This window comes from Pinus tabuliformis, chromosome 5_1 (assembly GCF_031772625.1).
Source record: "Pinus tabuliformis cultivar Carrire ecotype Pingquan chromosome 5_1, CPIR1, whole genome shotgun sequence".
Lineage (NCBI taxonomy): Eukaryota > Viridiplantae > Streptophyta > Pinopsida > Pinales > Pinaceae > Pinus > Pinus tabuliformis.
The window spans coordinates 253,669,233-253,694,958 of record NC_142305.1 but is presented as its reverse complement, the minus strand read 5'-3'; the positions used below and the strand labels follow the sequence as shown (position 1 = coordinate 253,694,958).

Below are 25,726 nucleotides of genomic sequence, written 5' to 3'. Positions count from 1 at the left end.
TTGGATTTCCCTTGGATGTAGTGGCGACCTAATATCTATGAACCACACTTAAAAAAATATTATTAATTAAAAATATATCTAATATATTTCCTTCAAAACTAATCATGGGAGAGTCAACTTCATTCCATGATTTATGGAGTGACAATAGTGCATGCAATATGCAAAGTATAGTGGGAGCCATGACTCTCTTTCTTATGAACTGAGATCATTTCAAGGCCACGAAATGTCCACTCTTGAGCACCCTCGAGGGAGATTTAAATAATATAATAACTTAAATAATAATACATATTTTGTTTGTCAAGTTGTATGTGTCATCCAGATGTGACTAGAGACTTAACCTTTGGCTTGAGAAACCATGACCCATGGGCATCTAAGCTATCAAAATCACCCAGAGATTGCACTCTGCCCGAGCCACACCAACCTTAATATGACTGGAATTTTGCCCACACAGTTTCGAACCAGTGACCTTTACATCACAAAATGACTTAAAAGTACACCCCATCACCATCTATTCTACACACATGGGCAACTTAAATAACAATGTTAATTAAACATATATTCAATATATTTCCTTCAAAATTAATCACATAAAAAACCACCATCCAAATCTCTCTATAATATTTAAAAAAATGTACATATTAAATATAATTTTACATAAAAAAAACTAATAAATATATTAAAAAAATTTATATATATATATATATATATATAAACATTAATTAAGAAAAAACATAAATTACATTTATATATTTTTATATATTTCCTTCGAAATTAATCATGTGAGAAACCACCGTCCAAATCTCTCAATAATATTTTTAAAAAGTTTACAAATATTAAATGTAATTTTACATAAAAACTAATAAAATATTAAATTGACTATCTAAAAAATAATATATATATAATTAATTTATTAATATTATCGAAAATTTTATTTAAAAAAACATTAAAACATATTATTTAAAGCATTATAAGAAAAATATTCTTACAGCTCATATATTATATGCCCTCAAAGTCAATACCATCCCATACATATTATTGGACCATAAGATATGACTACAAAACAATAAATAAGATTTTCACAAACCTTTATCTACTTATTACTGAAGGATTACGTAATAATTATGTATTTATTTAGTTAAAATAATAAACAACTTGAAAATTTATTTCTTAAATAATATTTTAATAAATTTATATTTATTTCTAAATTAGTGGATTACATAATTAATAGATAATTATTACTATCTCAGAAGTTAAAAGGAAATTAGTCTCTCTGAATCATTATGGGCTATTTTTATTCAACAAATAAAATATTTATAAAAAAGAAATGAATATTTAAATATGAGATTTTTACAGATTTGTATTGATTTATAATTTATAGGATTTCATAATTATTAAATAATATTCTTCCTTAACCAATAAAAAAAATAAAATAAAACTAATAATTTTTAAATAATATTTTTATAGGTCCTTATCTTATTATAACATAAAGAATATATAATTTTTACACGTTTTTATCTACTTATAACTTACAAGATTACATAATTTTTTACAGATCTTTATCAACTTATTATATATTATTAGATAATTTTATTACCTAAAAAATAGAAAAATTAAAAGGAAATCAATACTTTTTAAGTTCAGGGGTTTTGAATAAATGGTGATTTTGGATAGATGGTGATCTGGTGCTATATTAAGGTACTTCCTGATGTAAAGTTACTGGTTCAATTCCTATCCCTAGTTTGGGTGATATATTGGTTCAATTCTCATCCCCGATCTCGATTATATATTGCACATGATGAAGATGTAGTCCTACCAAGCTTACTTATAACTTAGAAGATTAATCATTAAATAATGTTATCATTAAAAAAAATACCCCCAATTGGGGTGTGAGCTGTCAGATAAAGTCATTAAGGCAATGATTATAATAAGGACGCAGAGGAATGTTGCCACCCCCTCACACGCTTGAAGCGAAAGGTGCGGTGGCCTTCGGCATGCTTAAAGCAACATGAAAGCGAGAAGGTGGAAATAACATTTGGGCAAGTTTACTAACTGTAGTGAAGGATAGAAAGACAAGGTTTAGAAGAGAAGAGGTACCAAAGGCGAGAGGGTAGCAGAGGCTTCGGAAGGAACAGGCGCTCCATAGGCTCCAAAAGTTGGCTACTGGGTACGTAAATTAGCTTCTCCTCCACTACAACATGATTCCCTATGCCTAGCATGATAATTGGGGTATGTATGGGGGAAATGGGTTTGTGGGAAAAAGTAATTCGGGCTAGGAGAGATGCATGGTGTCGGGCGTCTACTGGAATAATCCCAGCTCCATGGGTTCCTCCCTGGTGTCAATTCGTTATGGGATTTACCTCTCTCGCATGGGGCTTATCAGGCTTGGTGGGGAGGGTGATAGTCCAGGGGAATACCTCTATCTTGTCTGCATGGAAATCTTGGGGGTTAGGGGCTGGGATGATTTCATTGTCTATGTCTTAGTGAAAGTATGCCTCTTGGTCTACTCCATGGGTGCTAAGGATAATTGGTAGGATTGGCTCCAAAGGGTCGACATCAATTACCTGAGGAAAGCTAGTAGTGGGGAGGTTGTCGTGGGTAGGTATATCCTAAAGTCTAGGAATTGGCATGAATTGATCGATGGTCATGAAAGCCTTGGCTAGTGGGGGGGAAGTCAGGAGGTAAGAAAAGTTTGGGCTGGGTGCCTCTTGGAGCCCGAGGGTTGGATTTTGCCCTGCAGTGCTAGTTAGGGAAAAGCTAAAATTGTGATGAGTCAGGGGGGATGGGGGAATGGTCATATAGAGGTGGGCAAGGGAGGTGCGGGACTTGTAACCCATTGGCTTGGCTACCAGGCTACAAGATCTATAGTTGGCCAACTGTTATCACCTCACTCCCAAGGCCAAGGCCGAAGCATTTGCAAAGAAATGGGTATTTAAAATTGTGTGCTGGGGCAAAGCTACCAAGGTGCAGGTCATGGTCACGCTGGGTGGGGCATCCTGCATTTCGAGGTTCATACAAATGAACCAAGGGTGGGGAATTTTGTGAAAAGGTAGAGCCTTCAGATGTTGGAAATTCAAAACATAATGCTATGGAAATCCTAGTTACTTGTCCGCATGGTAGGTCTATAGAATGATAATCATTCTCGGATGTGAAGAGCACAGAGGCTAGTGTAGGAATTTACAGGGTAAGTTCCTCAGAAAGAACACCAAAAGGACACCGCTCACAACCAGATCTCAAATCAATGCACCAGTATTTTTGACGTGGTTAAAACCCTCAAAGTGCAAGGAGGGAAACAGTCCACGGCCTTGCGAACGTGGCTACTACAGGCAATTTATTAATCAAAGAATAAAAATTTACATAAGCTTCTCTCATGCACGGATTACATGAACAATGACCCTCCATGCGCTTTAAATAGAACTCATGGACCAATCGGGTGTCAAGCCACGGATCAAGTGTCGGTAATACCGAGGTGAGAGTGAACCGTCGGATCACTACATATCGTGACCGTCGGATTGTAAGTTACAAAATGTACAACGGTAAAGAAACACACTTTACCTAACTCTAACCTAACTCTATACTAGACCAAGTTGAACTTAACTATATCCTATGTGTCGGAATATCCTAACATCCCCCCTTAAGAACAACTTGGGATAGGATTGAAGGATTTACAAATATGACACAATAGGAGAAGGAAGGAGGCACTAGAGCCTATCCCCCCTTAGTGACAACTTCCTGAACTCCAAGCATATATCGAAGTTTAGTGAACTTCGCCTCTGTGAGAGCCTTTGTGAAGATGTCTGCAACCTGATCATCTGTTGAACAATATTGCATTTCAAGAACATGGTCATGAATGAGCTTTCTGATGAAGTGCATGTGTAGTTCAATGTGTTTGCTGCGCTGATGCTGGACTGGATCTTTGCATAGCTGAATGGCACTTTGATTATCACACCAAAGTGTGGTAGGATGCTGCTGCTCAAAGCCAAACTCTGATAGGATCTGACGAAGCCACAAGGCTTCCTTACTAGCTTCCACGGCACCACGATACTCTGCTTCTGCTGACGAAAGAGAAATGGCAGCATGTTTCTTGCAAGCCCATGTAATAGGTCCTGAACCAAGAGTGAAGACATAACCGGCAGTAGACTTCCGATCATCAGGGTCACCAACCCAATCAGAATCAGTGAAACCAACTAACAGAGGAGCTGCTTTGGCACTGTAATGAATCCCAAACTGTACTGTACCTCGAACATAACGAAGTATTCTTTTAGCTGCTTTCCAATGACTTTCACGGGGGTTTTGCATAAAACGAGCAACAAGGCCAACAGCAAAGGAAAGATCAGGACGAGTATGGCTTAAGTACAAGAGTTTTCCTACAAGTTGATGGTATAATGTAGCATCAACTTTAGGAGAATTACAAGAGACTGAAAGTTTGACTCCAGACTGAAAGGGAGAAGGGGCTGGCTTACAGTCTTCCATGTGAAAATGACGAAGAATATCACAAGCATACTTGGACTGGGAAAGGGAATTACCCTCCTTGGATTGCAAGACTTGAAGACCGAGAAAATAGTGTAAGTGTCCTAAGTCTGTCATTTCAAATTTCTTTTTAAGGCTGGACTTCACATGGTTGATAAGGTTGGGATCACTACCAGTAAGGATAAGATCATCAACATAAAGAACAAGGATGATAAGAGAGGTGCCCACTTTCTTGGTGTAGACAGTATTTCTTTTTAAGTTTGACTCCAGACTGAAAGGGAGAAGGGCCTGGCTTACCTAACTCTAACCTAACTCTATACTAGACCAAGTTGAACTTAACTATATCCTATGTGTCGGAATATCCTAACAGCTAGCTTTGGGCCATCCTCAGGATTTGGCCAGTAGGTACTCTGGGAGGGAGACACTAGGCATAATGAAAAAAGGTAAGGGTCGAGGAAAGAGGCCACGGGTGATCGAGGTTGAGACTAAACCAAGCACCTCCGATAAACTTCGAGGTAGAAAACTTATGGCCAACCTTATCAGTGAAGCGACCGCTGCATACAAGGAAGGCACCAAGGAGGAGAGCAAGTGGCTGATAGTAGAATGGGAGGAAGACATAAATTGACAAGCAAGCATGGATGAAGCTGAGCTAGAGTATTGGAAGCTCCTAGTTCCAGATCCAGGCAACATGAGAGGAAGAGGGACTCAATTTAAAAAAACCCTTCATCTTTATTAGCTAATGAAATGCCTCCTTGGTAAGGATATGGAGAATATCTGGATGATTGTTATCAAGGATTTCCCATATTACAGGCAAGAGTTTTAGAAGTTGCAATTTCAATTGCAGAAACAAGATGGCCACCTTAGCCGCATGGAGAGACATTTCCCCTACATGTTCATGCAGACAAAGCTTCCTGGCTGCAATGCTAAAAACCCAACCATGGTCACATCGGTCTCTACCAAGAAGGATGGATAAAATGTTGATTTTTAGTTATTTTTTATTAATTTTCATGCGAATAGCTTTTAATTTCCAGTTTATAGTTATACATATATATAGGAAAATAGAATATGCATGTGGACATGACAATCAAACTTATCTAGCTTGGATAGATAAACTCAATATTTTTTGTTACTGGATGCCTTATCATGCAGTTAGGTGGTCAATAGACTTGGTTTCCCGCTCGGAAAGTTGAGACCACCTAACCTGGTTCTATGTGGTTGTAACTTGCTTGTTTTATAATGAAAAAAAGGATCTACCAAGCTTAACATATATATATATATATATATATATATATATATATATATATATATATATATATATATATATATATCCAATATATACTATATGAACCTCATCAAATATATATATATATACTAGATATGAATATTTATGACTCAAATATATATATATATATATATATATATATATATATATATATATATATGAGCCAAAAGGTTCATTCTAGTGATATATTGGACATGAAGATATAGTTCTGCCAAGCTTACTTATAACTTAGAAGATTAATCAATAAATAATGTTATCATTAAAAAAAAAATTATATATTTGAGTCGAAATATTCATTCTATAGTATATGGGGGATGCTTAATTTTATCTATGCTTAACCTGGAGTTGACACATGTCCCTTTTAAAATAAAAATAAAATATTCTTTCAATTAAAAAAAAATGCCATCAAAATAAAAACAAATATACATATATGGTTAGTTTTACTTAAAAGCACTATAAAGCATCGTCTTACTCTAATTCTTCTTTCTTTATTAGTTGTTGATATTACAACCCAATACAAAGGAGATGTTAAAATTATTATTCATATTACAACCTAGTACAAAAGATATTAGTAAAATTATTTCACTCCCACACTTAGTTATAAATAAAATATTTCTTTGTCCATATGAAATAAGATAATTTTGTATAAACTTTTAAAATTCTTTTGAATAATTAAAACAAATAAACAAATAAAATTGATATTATTTACCTTTTAATATTTCAATTGGATACATAAATAAACTATTTTAATATCCATGTTAACTAATATATTTTAATATCAGCTTTACAAAAAAACATAAACAAACATATATATATTTCAATGTATAATGAGAATAAGTAATTGAAAGTAATATTGAAATGTATTTAAAAATATATTAATAGGAAAATAAAATAATGTGACAATGTAATCCATAAATAAAATATCTCAATTCTCATTTTTACTAAATTATCTCATTGTTAACAAAATATATATATTAAAGTAATTGAAAAAATAAATTCTTATTGTTATAGCATTTCAAGTATTATTATTTATATTTTGACTCTTTTATTAAGGATTAATTTTGAATGTAGCAAATATTTGTTAGAATTGTATGTTTAAGATATTTTATTCATGTATTCAAAAATGCAATTTTAAAAATGAATATATAGGGAGAAAATTTTTGGAGGTGTACCTTTTTGAAGTTTTGCACTATAAAAAAGGGTTTGCTCTTGACTGGTTTTATTAAATTATAATTACAAAATATAAACATCTTGACTCAACCAATATACCAATGGTTTTAGGACTCCTAGTTTTGAAAACTCTTGGTTTTCCAATGGTATTATTATGTAATATAGTATGTTTAACGGCTTGAAATCTCCTTTGTAATTTTCCTTTGACTATGAATGATGATGAAAATAAAATGGTTTCATTGGTGAGAAGAAATATTTCCATTTTAACTTTGGATCTAAAGTGTATCTCTCAAAGTAAAGAGGTTTTCACCTTGAAAGATTTGATCCCTCCCAAGGCTCAATAAATCTAGAGTTAAGATGAATTAGACTCATAACTAAAGTGTATTATTACTTAATAACAAATAATTTAAAAGAAGACTTTAAAGTAAAATGATACCATTGAAATAAATTGTAAAAAATGTTTTACCTAAAATTTATAGTAATTTATTAAGTAAATTATTATCATATTATTTTATACCATTTAAATATAAAATTACTAATAAAATTTTAATTATTAAATAATATTTATTAAATAAATAGGCTAATTGAGCTTATCTTGAGTAGTTTGGAGGAATGATTAAGATTCTTCCCATCCAGATCAATTCAAATAAGATGATGAACTTTGATATTGTGATTTCCATATTTAATGAAAATAATTATAATCTAATTATTTTCTATAATAAATAAATAACACCTTCATTATTTAAAAAACAAAAAAGAAGCTACTTTTCTATTATATTATTTAAATTTAATTTTTTTTGTATAGTTAGCTCGACAATAGCTACTAATAAATTTTTGGGGGTCTACCGTCTGTCTTTTTGTCCATAAACCCGGTAATAACGAGGATTTGAACCTTGGATCTCTCAATTTTCTCAATAATGGCATTACTTTGATCACCAATTGTGCTACCCATGGACACAAATTTAATAAATATTAATATAAAGTAATTGTTTAATTTATTTTCATTAATATTAAAGCTTATTTAAGAAAACAACCATCTTGGCAGAGGGCAATTTCTCATCAAAATATGGTTTTTGTTTTTCTTCCAAAAACCTTAAAACTAGGCGTGTTTGATTCATTTTGTTAATGGTGGAAATGAATTAACCACCTTCAAGAACCCCTAAAGCACCTAAAATTCTAAAACTTGACACCTCAATTTCCAAAAAAAATCCACAATATTTAGTCAAAATCATTTTGGGAAAATCATTATTTTCCAAGTTAAATTGTTGCATGTTTATACTACAATGTTAATAGACATGCTTACTTTGAAAGAATCTCCAGAATTTTAATATCAATAATTATAAAGTGGATGGCAGAAATTTAACCTCTACATAATAGTATAATACATTTTTAGTAGCCATAGACCAAAGGTTGAGATTTATCCCAAAACTTATTACATGAATTGATGTTTTTTGGACATGTGGTATTAGTAAACCATGGTATTTGCCTATAGTGTTGTAATAAAGTTTATTTATTAGTTAAGAATTTCCATAATAAAGTGGAAGTAGATTCGAGAGTTAAGAATATTGTCATTTTTTTTAAATGGATATATGTTTAACTCATATATTAATTCTTTTTATAATTAATAATAGTAATAATAATTTTAAAATAAATATACAATTTAGTTAATTTTGTTTTTTTTTTAATCTTGAAAATGTGAGATGTATTATGCGGAAAGTATTTTACCCCTTCTCTAAGTTTAATACTATTTAATTTATATTGTTTTGCTATGTGTTCTTGGCCTTTTATTTTGGAATAGAGTTTGGGAATTTTAATTTAATCATCAATAATTATTTGGTGGATAGTAAAGATTTAACCTCCACAAAGCATTCTAGAATATTCTTAGTAGTAGTAATGACATATCAAAGATTGAAATTTATCTTAAATGTAGTTATTCCCTTTCTGCATTTTTAATTAAATTGATTCATCATAAAATTGTCATATAAATATGTGTCATATGAACATGAATTATGGTTTTTTGAGCATGTGGAATTAGTAAATCATGGTATTGGCATATGGTATTACAAGAAAGATGGCTTATTTGTTAAGAATTTTTATAGTAATGTGGAGGTGAATCTCCATGGTTAAGAATCTTATTATATATTTTCTTAAATGTATATAGGTTTGAATAATAATAATAATAATAATAATAATAATAAATTTATAATTTAATTAATTTTATGTTTTTTTAATCTTGGTAATATGAGATGTATTATGAGTTAAGATTTTTATGTCTATCTATGTTTACCATATTTAATTTATATGGCTACCCTAGTTTAAAATAATTAAAATTAAGTCTCTTATGTATAAGAAGAAGTTAAACAATATGAATGCCAAAAAGTTTTTTAAAATAGTTTCTAACTCAACCTAAAACCAACCCCAATATCAATAATCAAAATATCTCATTTTCAGAAGAAAAGAAACATTTTCAAGATAAGAACAAATTGATGGGATGAAAAAGTTTGTCGCCTTTTACAACACTAATAATTGAAAATGAAACGTATTTCCTCTTATATTTTCCATCTTATACTCACAATCAATCCAATTTTTAAAATATATGACATCTTATTAACTTTCTAACCTTTCAAATTAACAAAACTATGATGTTAAACTAATTCTTTTAAAAATAAAAAGAAAAAGTTAAATAATTTAAAAAAAAAAAACTACTTTTAAACTTCAATATTAAATACATAAATAAATATATTAAATTAAAACAAATAATACATAAATAAGGATCATCGTTGACCATGCTTATCACGTCATGTTCCCCCTTGTCCTTTGATCTGTAGCTATGGCCATTGGTGCACAAACGTACGGAATGTTGCATGAGTCATTCTTGACCTTTAGGTATTCGGTTGCTCTCCTAGTTGTCTCCTCTCATGGGAGGATTCATCCTGAACATTCATGAAGAGCCACATTCATGAAGTGTTTGACAAATACTTCTAGGTTTTTGGTTGTCTTCCTTTGATCTGTCGCTATGGCCATTGGTGCACAAACGTACGGAATGTTGCATGAGTCATTCTTGACCTTTAGGTATTCGGTTGCTCTCCTAGTTGTCTCATCTCATGGGAGGATTCATCCTGAACATTCATGAAGAGCCACATTCATGAAGTGTTTGACAAATACTTCTAGGTTTTTGGTTGTCTTCCTTTGATCTGTAGCTATGGCCATTGGTGCACAAACGTACGGAATGATGCATGAGTCATTCTTGACCTTTAGGTATTCGGTTGCTCTCCTAGTTGTCTCATCTCATGGGAGGATTCATCCTGAACATTCATGAAGAGTCACATTCATGAAGTGTTTGACAAATACTTCTAGGTTTTTGGTTGTCTCCCAAGTTGGGTATGGGAGCCTCCATCTTGAACATTCGGGAAGGGTATGGCAGTACTTAGACCGGAATGTGAAAACCCCATATACATTGAAATTGTCATGAAAACACTTATAACCAATCAAATTTCTTACCAATCAAATTTCTTTCGAATTCGATCCCAAACTAGCTTATGACCAATCAAATTTCTTTCAAATTCGATCACAAATTAGGTAGGGTTGAGGAATAGACTTTAGAAGCGCACATTTCATGAAAGGACGCAGTTCGAGTCAACTGCAATCTATAATAATTCAGTGCCACATCCCAATAGTGGGATTTCGTCCGATATTTATCGACATGAACTTCTTTTGTCAATGCAGCAATCACAACACTCTGGTGAAGATATTTTCCATGGCTCTTGCAGCATTTATGGAAAGCCTTACACTTGGGAACACTTTATATCATAATCTTTCTGACTTGTGTGTTAGACTCGTGTGCAGAACATGATGGTGAAGTTGAAAGTACTCTGAGTGGAATATGACACTCATGATCAATAAGTGTCTAGGATTGAAAGTGAAGTAATCATTAGATCTTGAATGTGGAATTCAGCTAGGAAGCGCTTAGGGAAGTATTCATAGCCTTCACACCATGAAATAAGAGAAGTTCGTCATAGAACTAGACAGAGGTTCATTGTTTTTTCAGTTTCAGGCTTGAAACGCATCATAAGAGGCAAAGATATGTGGATGGTTTGGAACTCAGCAGCCCTTGTGGCAATTCTTGTCACTTTGGTTTTCTTGATTTATGAGATGATCAAACAGCAGAGGAGAGGTTCCCGAAGGTTAGTCCCACCGGGTACCTGCGGGTGGCCTTTAATTGGAGAGACATTAGAATTTCTAGGATGTCAAAGGAAGGGCAAGCCCTATGAATTTTTTGAGAGCCGAACACAAAAATATGGAAATGTGTTCTCCACTTCTCTCCTTGGCCACCCGACTGTGGTACTTTGCGGGCCCGAAGGAAACCGCTTCTTGTTCTCCAACGAGAACAAACTGGTAGTCAAATCATGGCCTGGCTCGATTCGAAAGCTCTTCGGAACTTCAATAAATACCACCATCGGAGAAGATTCAAGAAGGGTTAGGAGATTGCTAATGAATTTTCTGAGGGCCGAGGCACTTCAGAAATTTGTGGGCAGAATCGATTCAATGGCTCAACGTCACCTGCTCGAGCACTGGATCGGTAAAAGTGAGGTCACAGTTTTTCCTCTCATGAAACGCTATACTTTCTCCGTGGCCTGTGATTTGTTGGTCAGCATAGATAATTATGACGACGAAGCCAGGCTTTTGCACCATTTCAAGGATTTTGTGAAAGGAGTAACGCAGATTTCTGTAGATCTGCCCGGTACGCGTTACAATGAAGCGAAGCGGGCAGCAAATTTCATTCGGCAACAACTCGCCAGCATCATTCATGGGAGAAAAATTGCGTTGCGGGAGGGCAAGGCTTCTCCGGGTCAAGATCTGTTGTCATTCCTGCTTTCTAATGTTGACGAGCGCGGTGAGTTTCTGACAAACGAGGAGATTAAGGATAATATACTTCTGCTCTTACATGCAGGTCATGACACCACCAGTTCTACCTTGTCACTGCTGCTCAAGTTTCTGGCCGAAAACCCTCGTTGTTACGACGATGTGCGAAGAGGTAACTAGGGCTTTTGTTGTTTCATGCAGACTTTTAATTTTAGCGTTGGTTCTTAAGCGTGTGAATTTTTATGACAACCTTGTAACATAGCATAAATATTTCGATAACGTTCCAAACTTTGCATTCTTATGTTAATGGCCCACGTAATCGTAGATGCATCCTGAAAGAAAGCACTGCACAGAGAACATAGGTCAGAGAACATAGAACATAGGTCAGAGAACATAGAACATAGGTCAGAGAACAAAGGTAAGTGATCTGCCGGATTTAATCTAAAATATGTAAAGAAAAAGATTGTTTAAGTGACGACAGAGCTGCATATTTAGTCTAAAATGTAAAAGGGAAATATTATTTAAATGAGAATAGATCCTAGTGAAGGCTCTATTCTCATTTAAATAATATTTTCCTTTTACATTTTAGACTAATAAATATGCAGCTCTATTCTCACTTCAACAATCTTTATTACTCATATGCAGCTCTATTCTCACTTAAACAATCTTTATTACCCTAAAATGTAAAAAGAAAAGATCAATTAAATGAGAAAAACAATGATGGTTGAGGTGAGCCTGTTATGTTTTCTGTAATGTAGAAATGGTTTTAATATTATTATTAATTTCACTTAATTTAATAATTTATTTTATTATTAATTTTAATTAAATTAATAAGTTATTTATAAAATATAATTGCATTTTTTATATGAAAAAATTAATTTTAATTAATTTATAGTACTTAGAATAAATTTTGATGAAGTGTATTGTTAAGTTATTTTGTGATGTGAAGATTATGTGAGTAAAAATATAATCATTGTTAAGAGATAGTATAACCTAAAGTAATTTTGATAGCTTAAATATCTCTCCATCAAAATTTCTCAAACTATAAATTATACTTAATATAATTTAACTCACTCAACTTTACAAACAAAAAAATATTAATAAATTATTTATAAATATAAAAAAATATAATATAATTTATTTATGAATAATATATATCTAAATATATATATAATCTGTGATAACTGATAAGAGTGTTACTAGGCTATCGAGTTTTACTAGGCTACCCGGAGATAGGATAGTATATTATATATAAGATTTAAAATTTATATTATGAAGCTTGAGTTTAATAAAAAATTCTGTGTGTTTTTATTTTTTAATTATATATTTTATTTGTAAGTATTTTTAATAATTTTTTACTAATATAATAATATGATTGTTTTTTAATAAATTTAAATTAATTATAATTATATATATATATATATATATATATATATATATATATTAAAAATTAATAAATATTTTCATTATATTAATTTAAAAAATTATATATATAAATATTAAATAAAATAATGTCAAGTCTTATTAGTATAACTAGTTGAGGATGGGTCTTTTTAGCAAGGCTATTTAGGATCAAACCTCACATTGGACTTGGTGGTTGTGCCCCATCAACTTTACAAGGATCATAGACAACTTGACAAAAGAAATACTAAATAAAATCTGGTTGAAATCTTAGGTTTCTATTCTTCCTTCCCACCCATACAAAATAATCTCAATTAACAAATATATATTTTAAATTCATATATATATGATTAAGCATTTAACATTTTTTTATAATGTATCTTTTATTTTTTATTATATTAAGATGGCCATATATCCTTTTTATAAAAGGTTTTCATATATTAAAACTTTGATTAGGTGGGTAAGATATAGAATATATTTTTATAAAATATTTAAGAAATATTTTTATTTTATGATAAGGCAATGTATAAGAAATCTATTTTCTTTGAGTAAAAATATATATTATAATATTATTTTATATAAATTATTGATAAATATATACTAAATGAAAATTATGAAAAATAAAAAAATTTCAAATTTTTAAATTTTAATTTAATTAATAAAATTATTAATAATTAATATGTTAAAGGACAATAGTTTGAATGGTAGTCAATGTGTTTAATTCCTTTCCATTTAGATATATTGGTACCCATTGTAATTTAATCATAAGTAAATAATTCTCCAAAATTACCAATTCACTAATTACCATGAAGAAAAACATTAAGATTATTTATTTACATTGGCTAAATATATCAAAATATTTCAAGTTATCCAAATTATGAATTGTTTTCTCTTCCCTCAAAAGAGTTCATGAAAAAATAGACTTGTCCCAAAGATCTTGGCTTTTGTATTGTAAGCATAGTTACACGGGTACTACTCCTAGGCATTGGAGAGCATGTACCCTATGCTACCCTGCTCCTGGGAGCTTGGGAGCTGGTAGGAAATGTTCCAAAATCTTTGGGAGCTTCAATGGGTACTTTGGATTTTTTAGGAGATTCACGGCAACAAATTTTGACTTTTCTAGTACTTATTTTGAGCATATTTTGATGTTTTGAGTACCTATTTTGAGCAAGAGAGACATGGATATGTAGCAAAGGTTTCAACAAAAAAATAGATATTTGTCAGCCATTCCTTGGCAACTTCTGTTGCAAATCTTGAATTTCAACAATTGCAAATAAGTCTACTCTCTAGGAGCCTATCTTGAAGCTTTAATAAGATTCAACTCATTAGAGTGATAGTGAGATAGAGAAAAAGTAGTATTTGTGTTAATTTCATTTTATAAATTTCCAAATTTGAATTTTGAAGTTGAATATAATATAGCATTGCACTAAATCACATAATAATTGAGTAATAACAACTTCTTTTTCCTATTTGGGAGTTTCACATGTTTCCCATTTTTTTTTTCCGAAGGAATTCGATTGGAAAATCTTTGATGGTTTAGGAATTTGATAGGAAAATCGTTGATAGTTTAATATTTTGATTTTTTTACAGTGTTTCAAAGTTCAATCTTTTACATATTTCTTTGCAAGAAGGAATTTGATTAAGTTTTTCATGGAAATAAATTAATTATTTTATTTTTATTTTTAATATATATTAAATTTTAATATATTAAATTTTTTTCTCTCCCAACTTCATGTTATCTATAAATTTGGACAAATCTTCTAGCCTTGATACTAGTTCTACCGAAAACTAAACTGGTGCAAAATAGATTGTAAGTATATTACTTTCTATATATCATTAAAATTGGTAAAATATTTTTTTCAAGTTGGAAAGATCTTAATTTTATTCCTTGTTTTTATTAATTAATAAAAAAATTATTAATTAATTAAATTTATAAGAACAAAAATTCACCAAATAATTTATAAATAGAAAAGACAACATCTATGAACGATAAATATATAATTATAGACTAGTATAACTACACAAATTAATTGACTCATAAATCTGGATAAACATAAAGATAATTACTTATTGATAAATTTCACATTATCAAAGTTTTTTTTTGTAAGCTTCGCAGGACTACACCTTCTTCATGTCCAAACCTTATTCATGTCCAATATGTCACCCAGATCGGGGCGATCAGGGCGGGGAATTGAACCGGTGACTTCACATCAAGGAGTGCCTTAACAGAGCACCCAATCACCGTTTATCCAAGACTACATTATTAAATTAAAAAAATAGTAAAAAATGTGTTAATTATACTATCATCATCATCATCATTAAAGTAATTAATATATAATTTAAGTTTTTCGGTTGTAGAAAAATTGACAAAAAGCATGTTGGCAAGCCCTTGTGTCTCCAAGTGATTGAAAATTCAATCCCTCCCAACATGTCAGAGCCTCAATTTGGCAAGCATCCAAGAGAGTCAAAAAAACCGATAATGCGGGTGCAGGAGCACCCATGATGTGTGACGGGCATGCAGAAAAGAATGTTTAGTTAAATGTGACTCGGGTTAAGATGTTCAGTTAAAGGTGATGGACGTGGGATGTTTGGTTAAAGGTGAATCGGTTAAAGGCGTGTGCAAACAAGTTCGGTTAATGGCATGTGCAGACGAGTTTAGTTAAAGGTGTGCGAACAAGTTTGTTAAAGGTGATGGGTGACCAGGGGGTGTGATGGACGGACGCGTGTGACTGGCAAGAGTACCCACTCAACTATTTGAAGGTCAGCCTATGACTTCGAAAAAAATATGAAGGGGCATGTGCTGAATGGCGTAAAGGTCAGTTGGGCTATGTGTGGGCAAGCCAACCCATGGGCAAGTGAAGAGACACAACACCTCGACAAAAATGGAACGAGTGGCGAGCATCTATATTGAAGAGTGTTGGCATTCATTTGGAGAATCCACCATCGGATGGAACAACAAATCTATAGATACAACAAAACATATAAAACCATAAGTTTAATCAAGTGAACGAAGGAGGACACGGTCAAGAAGAACAGGCATGCACTTCGGGTCACAGACAAGGTTTCCGCATGGTAGCAGGGCGCTTGCCCACAGGCAGGCGGGCTAGACCATGTGCCCTCCCTAGGTGGGAAAGTTCAGACGACTAGACAGAGATGTTGCAATTTGGTTGTATAATGAGTTAATCTTGATGGGTTGAAAGTTTGGGGTTCCCACGAGGCATGGTCCACTACTAGACAAAGTGGCTAGGGATGCATGATAAGGAAGCATTGAACCACAATTGTGCTAGCAAGAGTGAGGTTGGATGAGAGGTTGTGTTGCAACTGTACAGTGGGCAGGGTGTGCCTGGACCACAATGCAGAGCACTGCATGATTTTGAGGAAGTTGGGCAAACCAATTTAAGAAGGTTGCATGACTGTGTATATTTGTATTTTAAAATTGAAATTGCATAATTGTAAAGAGCTGGGAAGATTTGTTGGGGAGTTTCTCCTCCCATTTTATAATTGTGGTATACCATGTTTATGATGATTATATTTTTTCTACGTAATACTAAGAAGATGAATGATAATTTAAGTAAGATTTTTTCTGCTACATTATTAAAGAAGAAAGTTAACACTTGAAGAAAAATTGAATAAATGTTGGATAGACATAGTTCGTAATTTGAAGTACTAGGAAACGAAAGAGTTAGGCAGTGTTTCACCGTGTTGATGTGTGGTTGGAAGTCACCACTAGTGCGGGGCCATGACAGATAGTATTAGAGCCTAATTTGTGAATACCGGTTGCAAATATACATCATCCCACTTCATTGTTAGATGGTATCATACACCATTTTGTAGAAAGAGTGTTTTGTAGGCTATTAATCGGTCGCAGTGTGACATAGGGAATTTTAGAAGGGCAAGGCGGCAAGCTTGGGCCAAGTTGAATGAATTATGATGGAAGTCATAGGGGTTGCCCGAAAACTCGAATAGATAGCAGATTATTGGAAGGATAAGGGGAAGAAACACCATGAGGCACTTATTCATGGGTGGAAACACTTGGAACACATTGAATATGGCATAATGGATGTGTGGAAGGCCTTCAACAATCTCCATGGAAATTTTGTTGAACTTGAGGAATCTAATGAAAAACTACAACAAGGAAATTGTAGACTCCAGTAACTCATGGATGAACGAGTTTTCTTAAGGGGGAAGCAAGCCAAGATATGGGGAAAATTCAAGGAGCTTGAGGAAGGGATAAAGAGGGACTTTCTTGATCACAAAGAATATCATAAACCTCGTGTTGTCATAGAGAAATATGAGATAGAGTACATCGGAAAACATAGGGCTTACTATTGGACTATGAAGGATGATTTGTAAATTATGGGGGCACTTTGAGTTGAAGATTATGTGTGTCGAGTAGATGTGATTGGGAGATATGCGAAAGAGGAGAAGCTTAATGGAAATCATGCTAGAGCAGGTTCAAATTTCTCAAATGTGTCAAATGTGGAAGTTTCATACCTCAAGAGGATAGTCAAGTCAAAGCATAAGGTGAAAGACAATTCTGAGGTGGAATTATTGAAGAAAGTTGCAGAAGTAAGACACAAGACAAAGCCTATGGAGGATGGAGAAGCATTAAGGTTGAGTTTTGCGTAGGTGACCATATGTTGAAAGAATTTTTTTGCATTGGTGGACATGGGAGCTACACATAATTTCCTTGGCAAGAAGGCAACAACATCTTTGAAGTCGAAGGCTAGAATGGAAAGGGAGTTAATAACTTTCAAATTTATTAACTCAAACATGAAGGTTGTGACAGGTGTTCTAAGGGACACATAAGTGAAGGTGGCTTGGTGGATTGGAAAGTTGGAATTGAGGGTGATTGACATGGATGATCATGCTATCATCTTGGGGTTGAATTTATTAGTAGAAACATAATCCATACCAATGGTGGATCATGATATACTCTTGATTACAGCTGGCGGGAAAACCATGATCATTTCGATGACAAGGAAGAGTCGCTTGGAGTATCATCCAAGGATTGCTTCGATGATTTTTTATGAGCAGGACCCAAATGTGAAGCGTGAACATGTGGAACAATATGGACTTGGATGTTTGACTCAAGTAACAAAGGAGAAGAGGATGATCAAATTTGTTGCACAATCCATGAAGGAAAAGAAGGATGGTTCCACCCATTACAGAGAAGCAAGAAGATGATACTTTTACATTTAGGCTCCACCATGAGATTGATGTTGAGCGGGGAGGTCCAAGTACTTCTTCTAAGGAAAAAGATGGAGAGTAGTATGCAGGTAGAGATCCAACTGATATTGTGGACTATAGCATATATGTTATGGGAATCTATGAATTTCAATTGATGAAAGGAAAACTTGAGAAGATTGGATGTATGAAGGAAGAGGTCATTTTTATGCATAACTACTTAAGGATGCAACATTAATTAGACACATGGGTGGATAAGAGTCAGGGAGGCAACCTCCTGTCCCTTGTCATGCACTAAACCTTTGGAGATGGGTAAGTGTAGTGCCTTGATGAGGAGGTGTTGCACCACCATGAAAAAGTGGAATATGGGGGAAGGCATCACAACAGATAGAGATCATGCTTGGATGGATGTGGTTGTTGGTATATAACCATGGGTATCACATGGACAATAACATTGATGGGAAGCATATCTTAGATGATATGGAGACATATTCATGGACCTGGGTATGGCATGATGAGCATTGGATGAAGATGGAGAATTCTTGATCGAGTTGCAGGTGTGACAAAATTCTAAAGGAAATGAATGACGAAGGCATGAAGATGTGCATTCTCATGGATTGGACATGGCAGTTAGATTAGCTACCCAACTAGTTCGAGTCATGGGGATTAATATTGAGAAAATGCATGGAAGAGTTGAATTGGAATACGACAACAATAGTTCAAATGATGATGACGATACATGGTTGTGACCATGGATTGAGGAGTCTTACACATACATGGAATCCTGAGATTTCGTGGAGGTTCATGTAATAGAAGCATAGACTTAGAAAGCATGGGCATTGGATGTTGGAGGTGGTGACACTTTGTGATGTTTTAGTCTTGGTGATGGAGTTTACCGAGATGGCATTGTCGAGGGAGAAAAACTTTTTAGAGTGGAGGAGGATATCAGGGCCTCGAGTTGGCAAGCATTCAAGAGAGTTGAAAAACCAAGAACGTGAGTGTGAGCACACCCATGATGTGTGACGAGTGTGCGGACAAGAATTTTTTGTTAAAGGTGACTCAGGTGAGGGCATCCAGTTAAAGGCGATAGGGATGCAGATGTTCAGTTAAAGGCATGTGTGGACGAATTTGGTTAAAGGCATGTGGATGAGTTCATTTCAATGTATGCGAATCATTCGGTTAAAGGCAACGGGAGATCGGGTGGTGCAACAGATGGATGCATGCAACAGGAAAGAGCACCCACCTAACTAAATAAAGGTCAACCCATGACTTAGCAACAATTATGAAGGGGCATGTACTAAATGACAAGCAGATTGGCTCAGTAGTGTGTGGGCAAGCCAACTCGTGGGCAAGTGAAGAGAGATAACCCCTCGGAAAAATGGAATGAGTGGCAAGTGTATAAATTGAAGATCATTGGAATTCATTTGGATGATCCACCATTAGATTGAACATCCAAACTACATATACAAAAAAACATATAAAACCACAGGCTAAATCGGGTGAATGGAGGATGCGATCACACAAAACTAGTAGGTAGTTCAAGTCGCAAGCAAGGTTTCCTTAGGGAACATGGTGAGGCAGGGCACTTTCCCACAAGCAAGCGAGCTGGGCCATGTGCCTGCCCTGGGTGGGCAAGTACAGATGACTGCATAAATGTGTTGCAATTTGGTTGTGTAGTGAATTAAGTTTACTGGGATAAAAGTTTGGGGTTCCCACCAGGCGTGGGTAACCACTAGACAAAGTAATCCAAATTTAAACACGAACACAACAAATTATAGAGATAACCATAAACACAGAGATGCAATGGAAATAATACTTCATTTCATTAATTTAAGATACTGAAATATGCTTACAAACAGGAATGGAAATAAACCAGCTAGGGCGATGGTAGTTTATCCCTAAGAAGAGATGTGGTGACTACATGCCTCTGAACTGCCTTACAATGAAGTTGAAGGGCCTTTTTGTTGTGTGTGGAGCATGATTGTTCAGAGGTCTTTGTTTCAGCCGGATGTATACCCCAGGAAGTTTTGTACACCCCTCCACGCGGGGGGGTGCGGGGGGGACTTGTCCGTCTCCCGGCAGGGGCTCGGGGGCAGCGCCCCCGAAGCCAAAAATAAATGTAAAATTGCCTTGCAAAAGTATAGTAATTTCTAGTCAATCTTGGCCGTTCATTAGGCAGATGATCTGACGGTAGAACTTATGTTTGTTTAGGGTCTTTTTCCCTAGAAGGCAACCCCTCTCTTTGTATGAGGGTATTGTATTTGAGGCTGTGTGATAGATGTGTATTATGTGTGTGTGTGTGAGCGAGAAACAGAGAGGTGAGACTGTGAGAGAAAACAGAGGATATTACCGCGGATTTGCTGTAGGTTGTGTCTCTTCATTTTGCTGGATAATAGAAAGGAAGGACTGGCTGTTCGGGGTGGACGTAGCCCAAACTGGGTGAACCACGTATATCTGTGTCTCTCTTGTTTTGTGCGTTTTCTGTGTTTATATTTCTGCAATATTTTATGTGTTCCATTGCTCTGTAATATATAATTTTCTAACACTTTTTATTATTGAACAATAAGAGCAAACCCTAAACAACCAAAACCCTAACTTGAGCAGACGTAACACCAAGAGTTTATGGGCCCCGTTGGGGTGAGTTGGACAGCCAACTTCTCAGGGTCGTGACTTGGTCATATTATCCCCGTTTGACGTGTATGATAGCCCATTGGAAAGATATCTTCAAGGAATATGATTGAAAAGATGATTTTTGTCAACAAGTCATAGGTGGTAGATTTCCAAAAGGACATCGTTTAGAGCCTCAAAATGACTCCAGAAGTTTAAGACACAAAAAACTACTAAAAATAGTAAACTGTGCTATAATTAAGGAAACTGAAAAACTGAAAGAAGTAATGGTGGGGGTCCAAGTGGAATTGGTGGGTGGCCACCAATATCCACTTGGATCATTCCACCCCCCTTTGGAAGCAATGGTCCCCATTGCGTTGAGTTCCTCCATCAGATAAGGGAACTTCTACTGAACTTGGTCCCTGGTGAGCCACTTTCCCTGGTGAAGGAGTTGGCATGCTTTGAAAACTAGATACAGTTGGATATTCTGCTGGAAAGTGTGTTTGATCGGTGTTTCAATGATTCGATCAGTTGCAACTTGTTCCATGCAATCTGGATTTAACTCTATGGTTGTGAGATGTTTTGCAATGTCGGATGTGTCTAGTAATGGTGGAAAGTATGGCTGAAGGCGGTCCACATTGAACACTAGGTGCAAGCCAAGGAATGGGGGAAGGCTAAGTTCAAATGCATTGTCTCCCATGGCCTTGGTAATGGTGTAATGACCATATCGGAGTGGTTGGAATTTCTAATAGACTCTGATAAGGCATTCCTTTTCCAAATGCAGCTAGACTTTGTCGCCCACCTGAAACTTGTGTGGCACCCGATGTTGATCATGTCGTTGCTTGTACTTGGCATTTCATTTCTCCATAATGTCATGGACCTGCTAGTGAATATGTTGGATGTGAGATAGAGAAAAAGTAGTATTTGTGTTAATTTCATTTTATAAATTTCTAAACTTGAATTTTGAAGTTCAATATAATATAGCATTGCATGAAATCACATAATAATTGAGTAATAACAACGTATTTTTCCTGTTTGGGAGTCTCACATGTTTCTTGGCTCAAAAGGAATTTGATTGGAAAATCGTTGATGGTTTATGAATTTGATTGGAAAATTGTTGATAGTTTAATATTTTGATTTTTTTGACGGTGTTTCAAAGTTCAATCTTTTACATATTTCTTTGCAAGATGGAATTTGATTAAGTTTTGAGGGAAATAGATTAATTATTTTATCTTTATTTTTAATATATATTAACTTTTAATATATTATATTCTTTTCTCTCCCAACTTCATCTTATCTATAAATTTGGACAAATCTTCTAGCCATGATACTAGTTCTACCGAAAACTGGTGCAACATAGATTGTAAGTATATTACTTTCTATATATTATTAAAATTGGTAAAATAGTTTTTTCATGTTGGAAAGATCTTAATTTTATTCCTTGTTTTTATTAATTAATAAAAAATTTATTATTTAATTAAATTTATTAGAATAAAAATTCACCAAGTAATTTATAAAGAGAAAAGACAACATCTATGAAAGATAAATATATAATTATAGACTAGTATAACTACATAAATTAATTGACTTGTAAATCTAGATAAACATCAAGGTAATTACTTATTGATATATTTCACATTATCAAAGTTATTTTTTGTAAGCTTCGCAGGATTACACCTTCTTCAAGTCCAATATATCACCCTGATCGGGGCGATCGAAGTGGGGAATTGAACCGGTGACATCACATCAAGGAGTGCCTTAGCAAAGCACCCAATCATAATTTATCCAAGACTACATTACTAAATTAAAAAAAAATAAAAAATGTGTTAATGATACTAACATCATCATCATTATTAAAGTAATTAATATATAATTTAAGTTTGTCGGTTGTAGCACAATTCACAAAAATCATGTTGGCAAGCCCTTGTGTCTCCAAGTGATTGAAAGTTCAATTACTCCCGACATGTCAGTGCCTCGATTTGGCAAGCATCCAAGAGAGTCAAAAAACTGATAATGCAGGTGCAGGTGCACCCATGATGTGCGACGGGCATGCAGAAAAGAATGTTTAGTTAAATGTGACTAGGGTTAAGATGTCCAGTTAAAGGTGATGGGCGTGGGATGTTTGGTTAAAGGTGAATCAGTTAAAGGCGTGCGAACAAGTTTGTCAAAGGTGATGGGTGACGAGGCGGTGCGATGGACGGATGCATGTGACTAGCAAGAGTGCCCACTCAATTGATTGAAGGTCAACCTATGACTTCGAAAAAAATATTAAGGGGCATGTGTTGAATGGTGTAAAGGTCACTTGGGCTATGTGTGGGCAAGCTGACCCATGGGCAAGTGAAGAGACACAACACCTCGACAAAAATGGAACAAGTGGTGAGCATATATATTGAAGAGTGTTGGCATTCATTTGGAGAATCCACCATCGAATGGAACAACACAACTGTAGATACAAAAAAACATATAAAACCATAGGTTCAATCAAGTGAACAAAGGAGGACGGGTTCAAGAAGAACAGGCAGGCACTTCGGGTCACAGAAAAGGTTTCAGCATCGTAGCAGGGCGTTTGCCCACAGGCAGGTGGGTTAGACCATGTGCCCTCCCTAGGCAGGAAAGTGCAGATGACTAGACAAAGGTGTTTCAATTTGGTTGTATAATGATTTAATCTTGATGGGTTGAAAGTTTGGGGTTCCCACCAGGCATTGTCCACTGCTAGACAGAGTGGCTAGGGATGCATGATAAGGAAACATTGAACCACAATTGGGCTAGCAAGGGTGAGGTTGGATGAGAGGTTGCGTTGCAACTGTACAGTGGGTAGGGTGTGCCCAGACCACAATGCAGAGCACTGCATGATTTTGAGGACGTTGGGTAGACCAATTTAAGAAGGTTACTGACTGTCTATATTTGTATTTGAAAATTGAAATTGCATAATTGTAAAGAGCTAGGCAAATTTGTTGGGGAGTTTCTCCTCCCATTTTATAATTGTGGTGTACCTTGTTTATGATTATTATATTTTTTTCTACATAATACTAAGAATATGAATGATAATTTAAGTAAGATTTTTTCTGCTACATTATTAAAGAAGAAATTTAACACTTGAAGAAAAATTGACTAAATGTTGTATAGGCGTAGTTCGTAATTTCAAGTACTAGGAAACAAAAGAGTTAGGCAGTGCTTCACCGTGTCGATGTGTGGTTGGAAGTCACCACTAGTATGGAGCCATGACAGATAGTATTAGAGCCTAATTTGTGAATACTGGTTGCAAATATACATCATCCCACTTCATTGTTAGATGGTATCATACACCATTTTGTAGAAAGAGGGTTTTGTAGGCTATTAATTGGTCACAGTGTGACATAGGGAATTTTAGAAGGGAAAGGTAGCAAGCTTGGGCCAAGTTGAATGAAGTATGATGGAAGTCATAGGGGTTGCCTGAAAACTCGAATAGATAGCAGATTATTGGAAGGATAAGGGGAAGAAACACCATGAGGCATGTATTCATTAGTGGAAACACTTGGAACACATTGAATATGGTATCATGGATGTGTGGAAGTTCTTCAACAATCTCCATGGGAATTTTGTTGAACTTGAGCAACCTGATGAAAAACTACAACAAGGAAACCGTAGACTCCATTAACTCATGGATGAACGAGTTCGCTTAAGGGGGAAACAAGCCAAGATATGGGGAAAATTCAAGAAGCCTGAGGAAGGGATAAAGAGGGACTTTCCTGATCACAAAGAATATCATAAACCTTGTGTTGTCATAGAGAAATATGAGATAGAGTACATCAGAAAACATAGGGCTTACTATTGGGCAATGAAGGATGATTTGTAAATTATGGGGGCACTTTGAGTTGAAGATTATATGTGTCAAGTAGGTGTGAATGGGCGATATGCAAAAGAGGAGAAGCTTGATGGAAATCATGCTAGAGTAGGTTAACATTTCTCAAATGTGTCAAATGGGGAAGTTTCATACCTCAAGAGGATAGTCAGGTCAAAGCATAAGGTGAAAGACAATTCTGAGGTGGAATTATTGAAGAAGGTAGCAAAAGTAAGACACAAGACAAAGCCTATTGAGGATGGAGAAGCATTAAGGTTGAGTTTTGTGTAGGTGACCATATGTTGAAAGAATTCTTTTGCATTGGTTGGACAACCAACTTCTCGGGGTCGTGACTTGGTCATATTATCCCCGTTTGACGTGCATGATAGCCCGTTGGAAAGATGTCTTCAAGGAATATGATTGAAAAGATGATTTTGTTCAACAAGTCGTAGGTGGTAGATTTCCAAAAAGATGTCGTTTAGGGCCTCAAAACGACTCCAGAAGTTTAAGACCCAAAAAACTGCTAAAATAGTAAACTGTGCTATAAGTAAGGAAACTAAAAAACTGAAAGAAGTAATGGTGGGGATCCAAGTGGAATTAGTGGGTGGCCACCAATATCCACTTGGATCATTCCTCCCCCCTTTGGAAGCAATGGTCGCCATTGCGTTGAGTTCCTCCATGAGATGAGGGAACTTCTACTGAACTTGGTCCTGGTGAGCCACTTGCCCTGGTGAAGGAGTTGGCCTGCTTTGACAACTTGATACAGTTGGATATTCTGTTGGCGAGTGTGCTTGATTGGTGTTTCAATGGTCCGATCAGTTGTAGCTTGTTCCATGCAATCTGGATTTAAATTTGTGGGTGTGAGATGTTCTGCAATGTCGGATGTGTCTAGTAAAGGTGGAAAGTATGGCCAAAGGCAATCCACATTG

General features: G+C 34.8%; 1 protein-coding gene across 1 annotated transcript in view; it reads left to right on the top strand.

Annotated features, from left to right (window-relative positions):
• The first annotated feature begins 10,880 nt into the window (after window positions 1–10,880).
• The window catches only part of LOC149164363 (cytochrome P450 716B2-like), a 36,438-nt gene continuing 21,592 nt past the window's right edge, over window positions 10,881–25,726 (top strand). Inside the window, exon 1 of the mRNA XM_089430910.1 lies at window positions 10,881–11,954. Coding sequence (XP_089287036.1) covers window positions 11,003–11,954 — 952 coding nt within the window. The 5' untranslated portion in view covers window positions 10,881–11,002. The remainder of the gene's footprint in view (window positions 11,955–25,726) is intronic.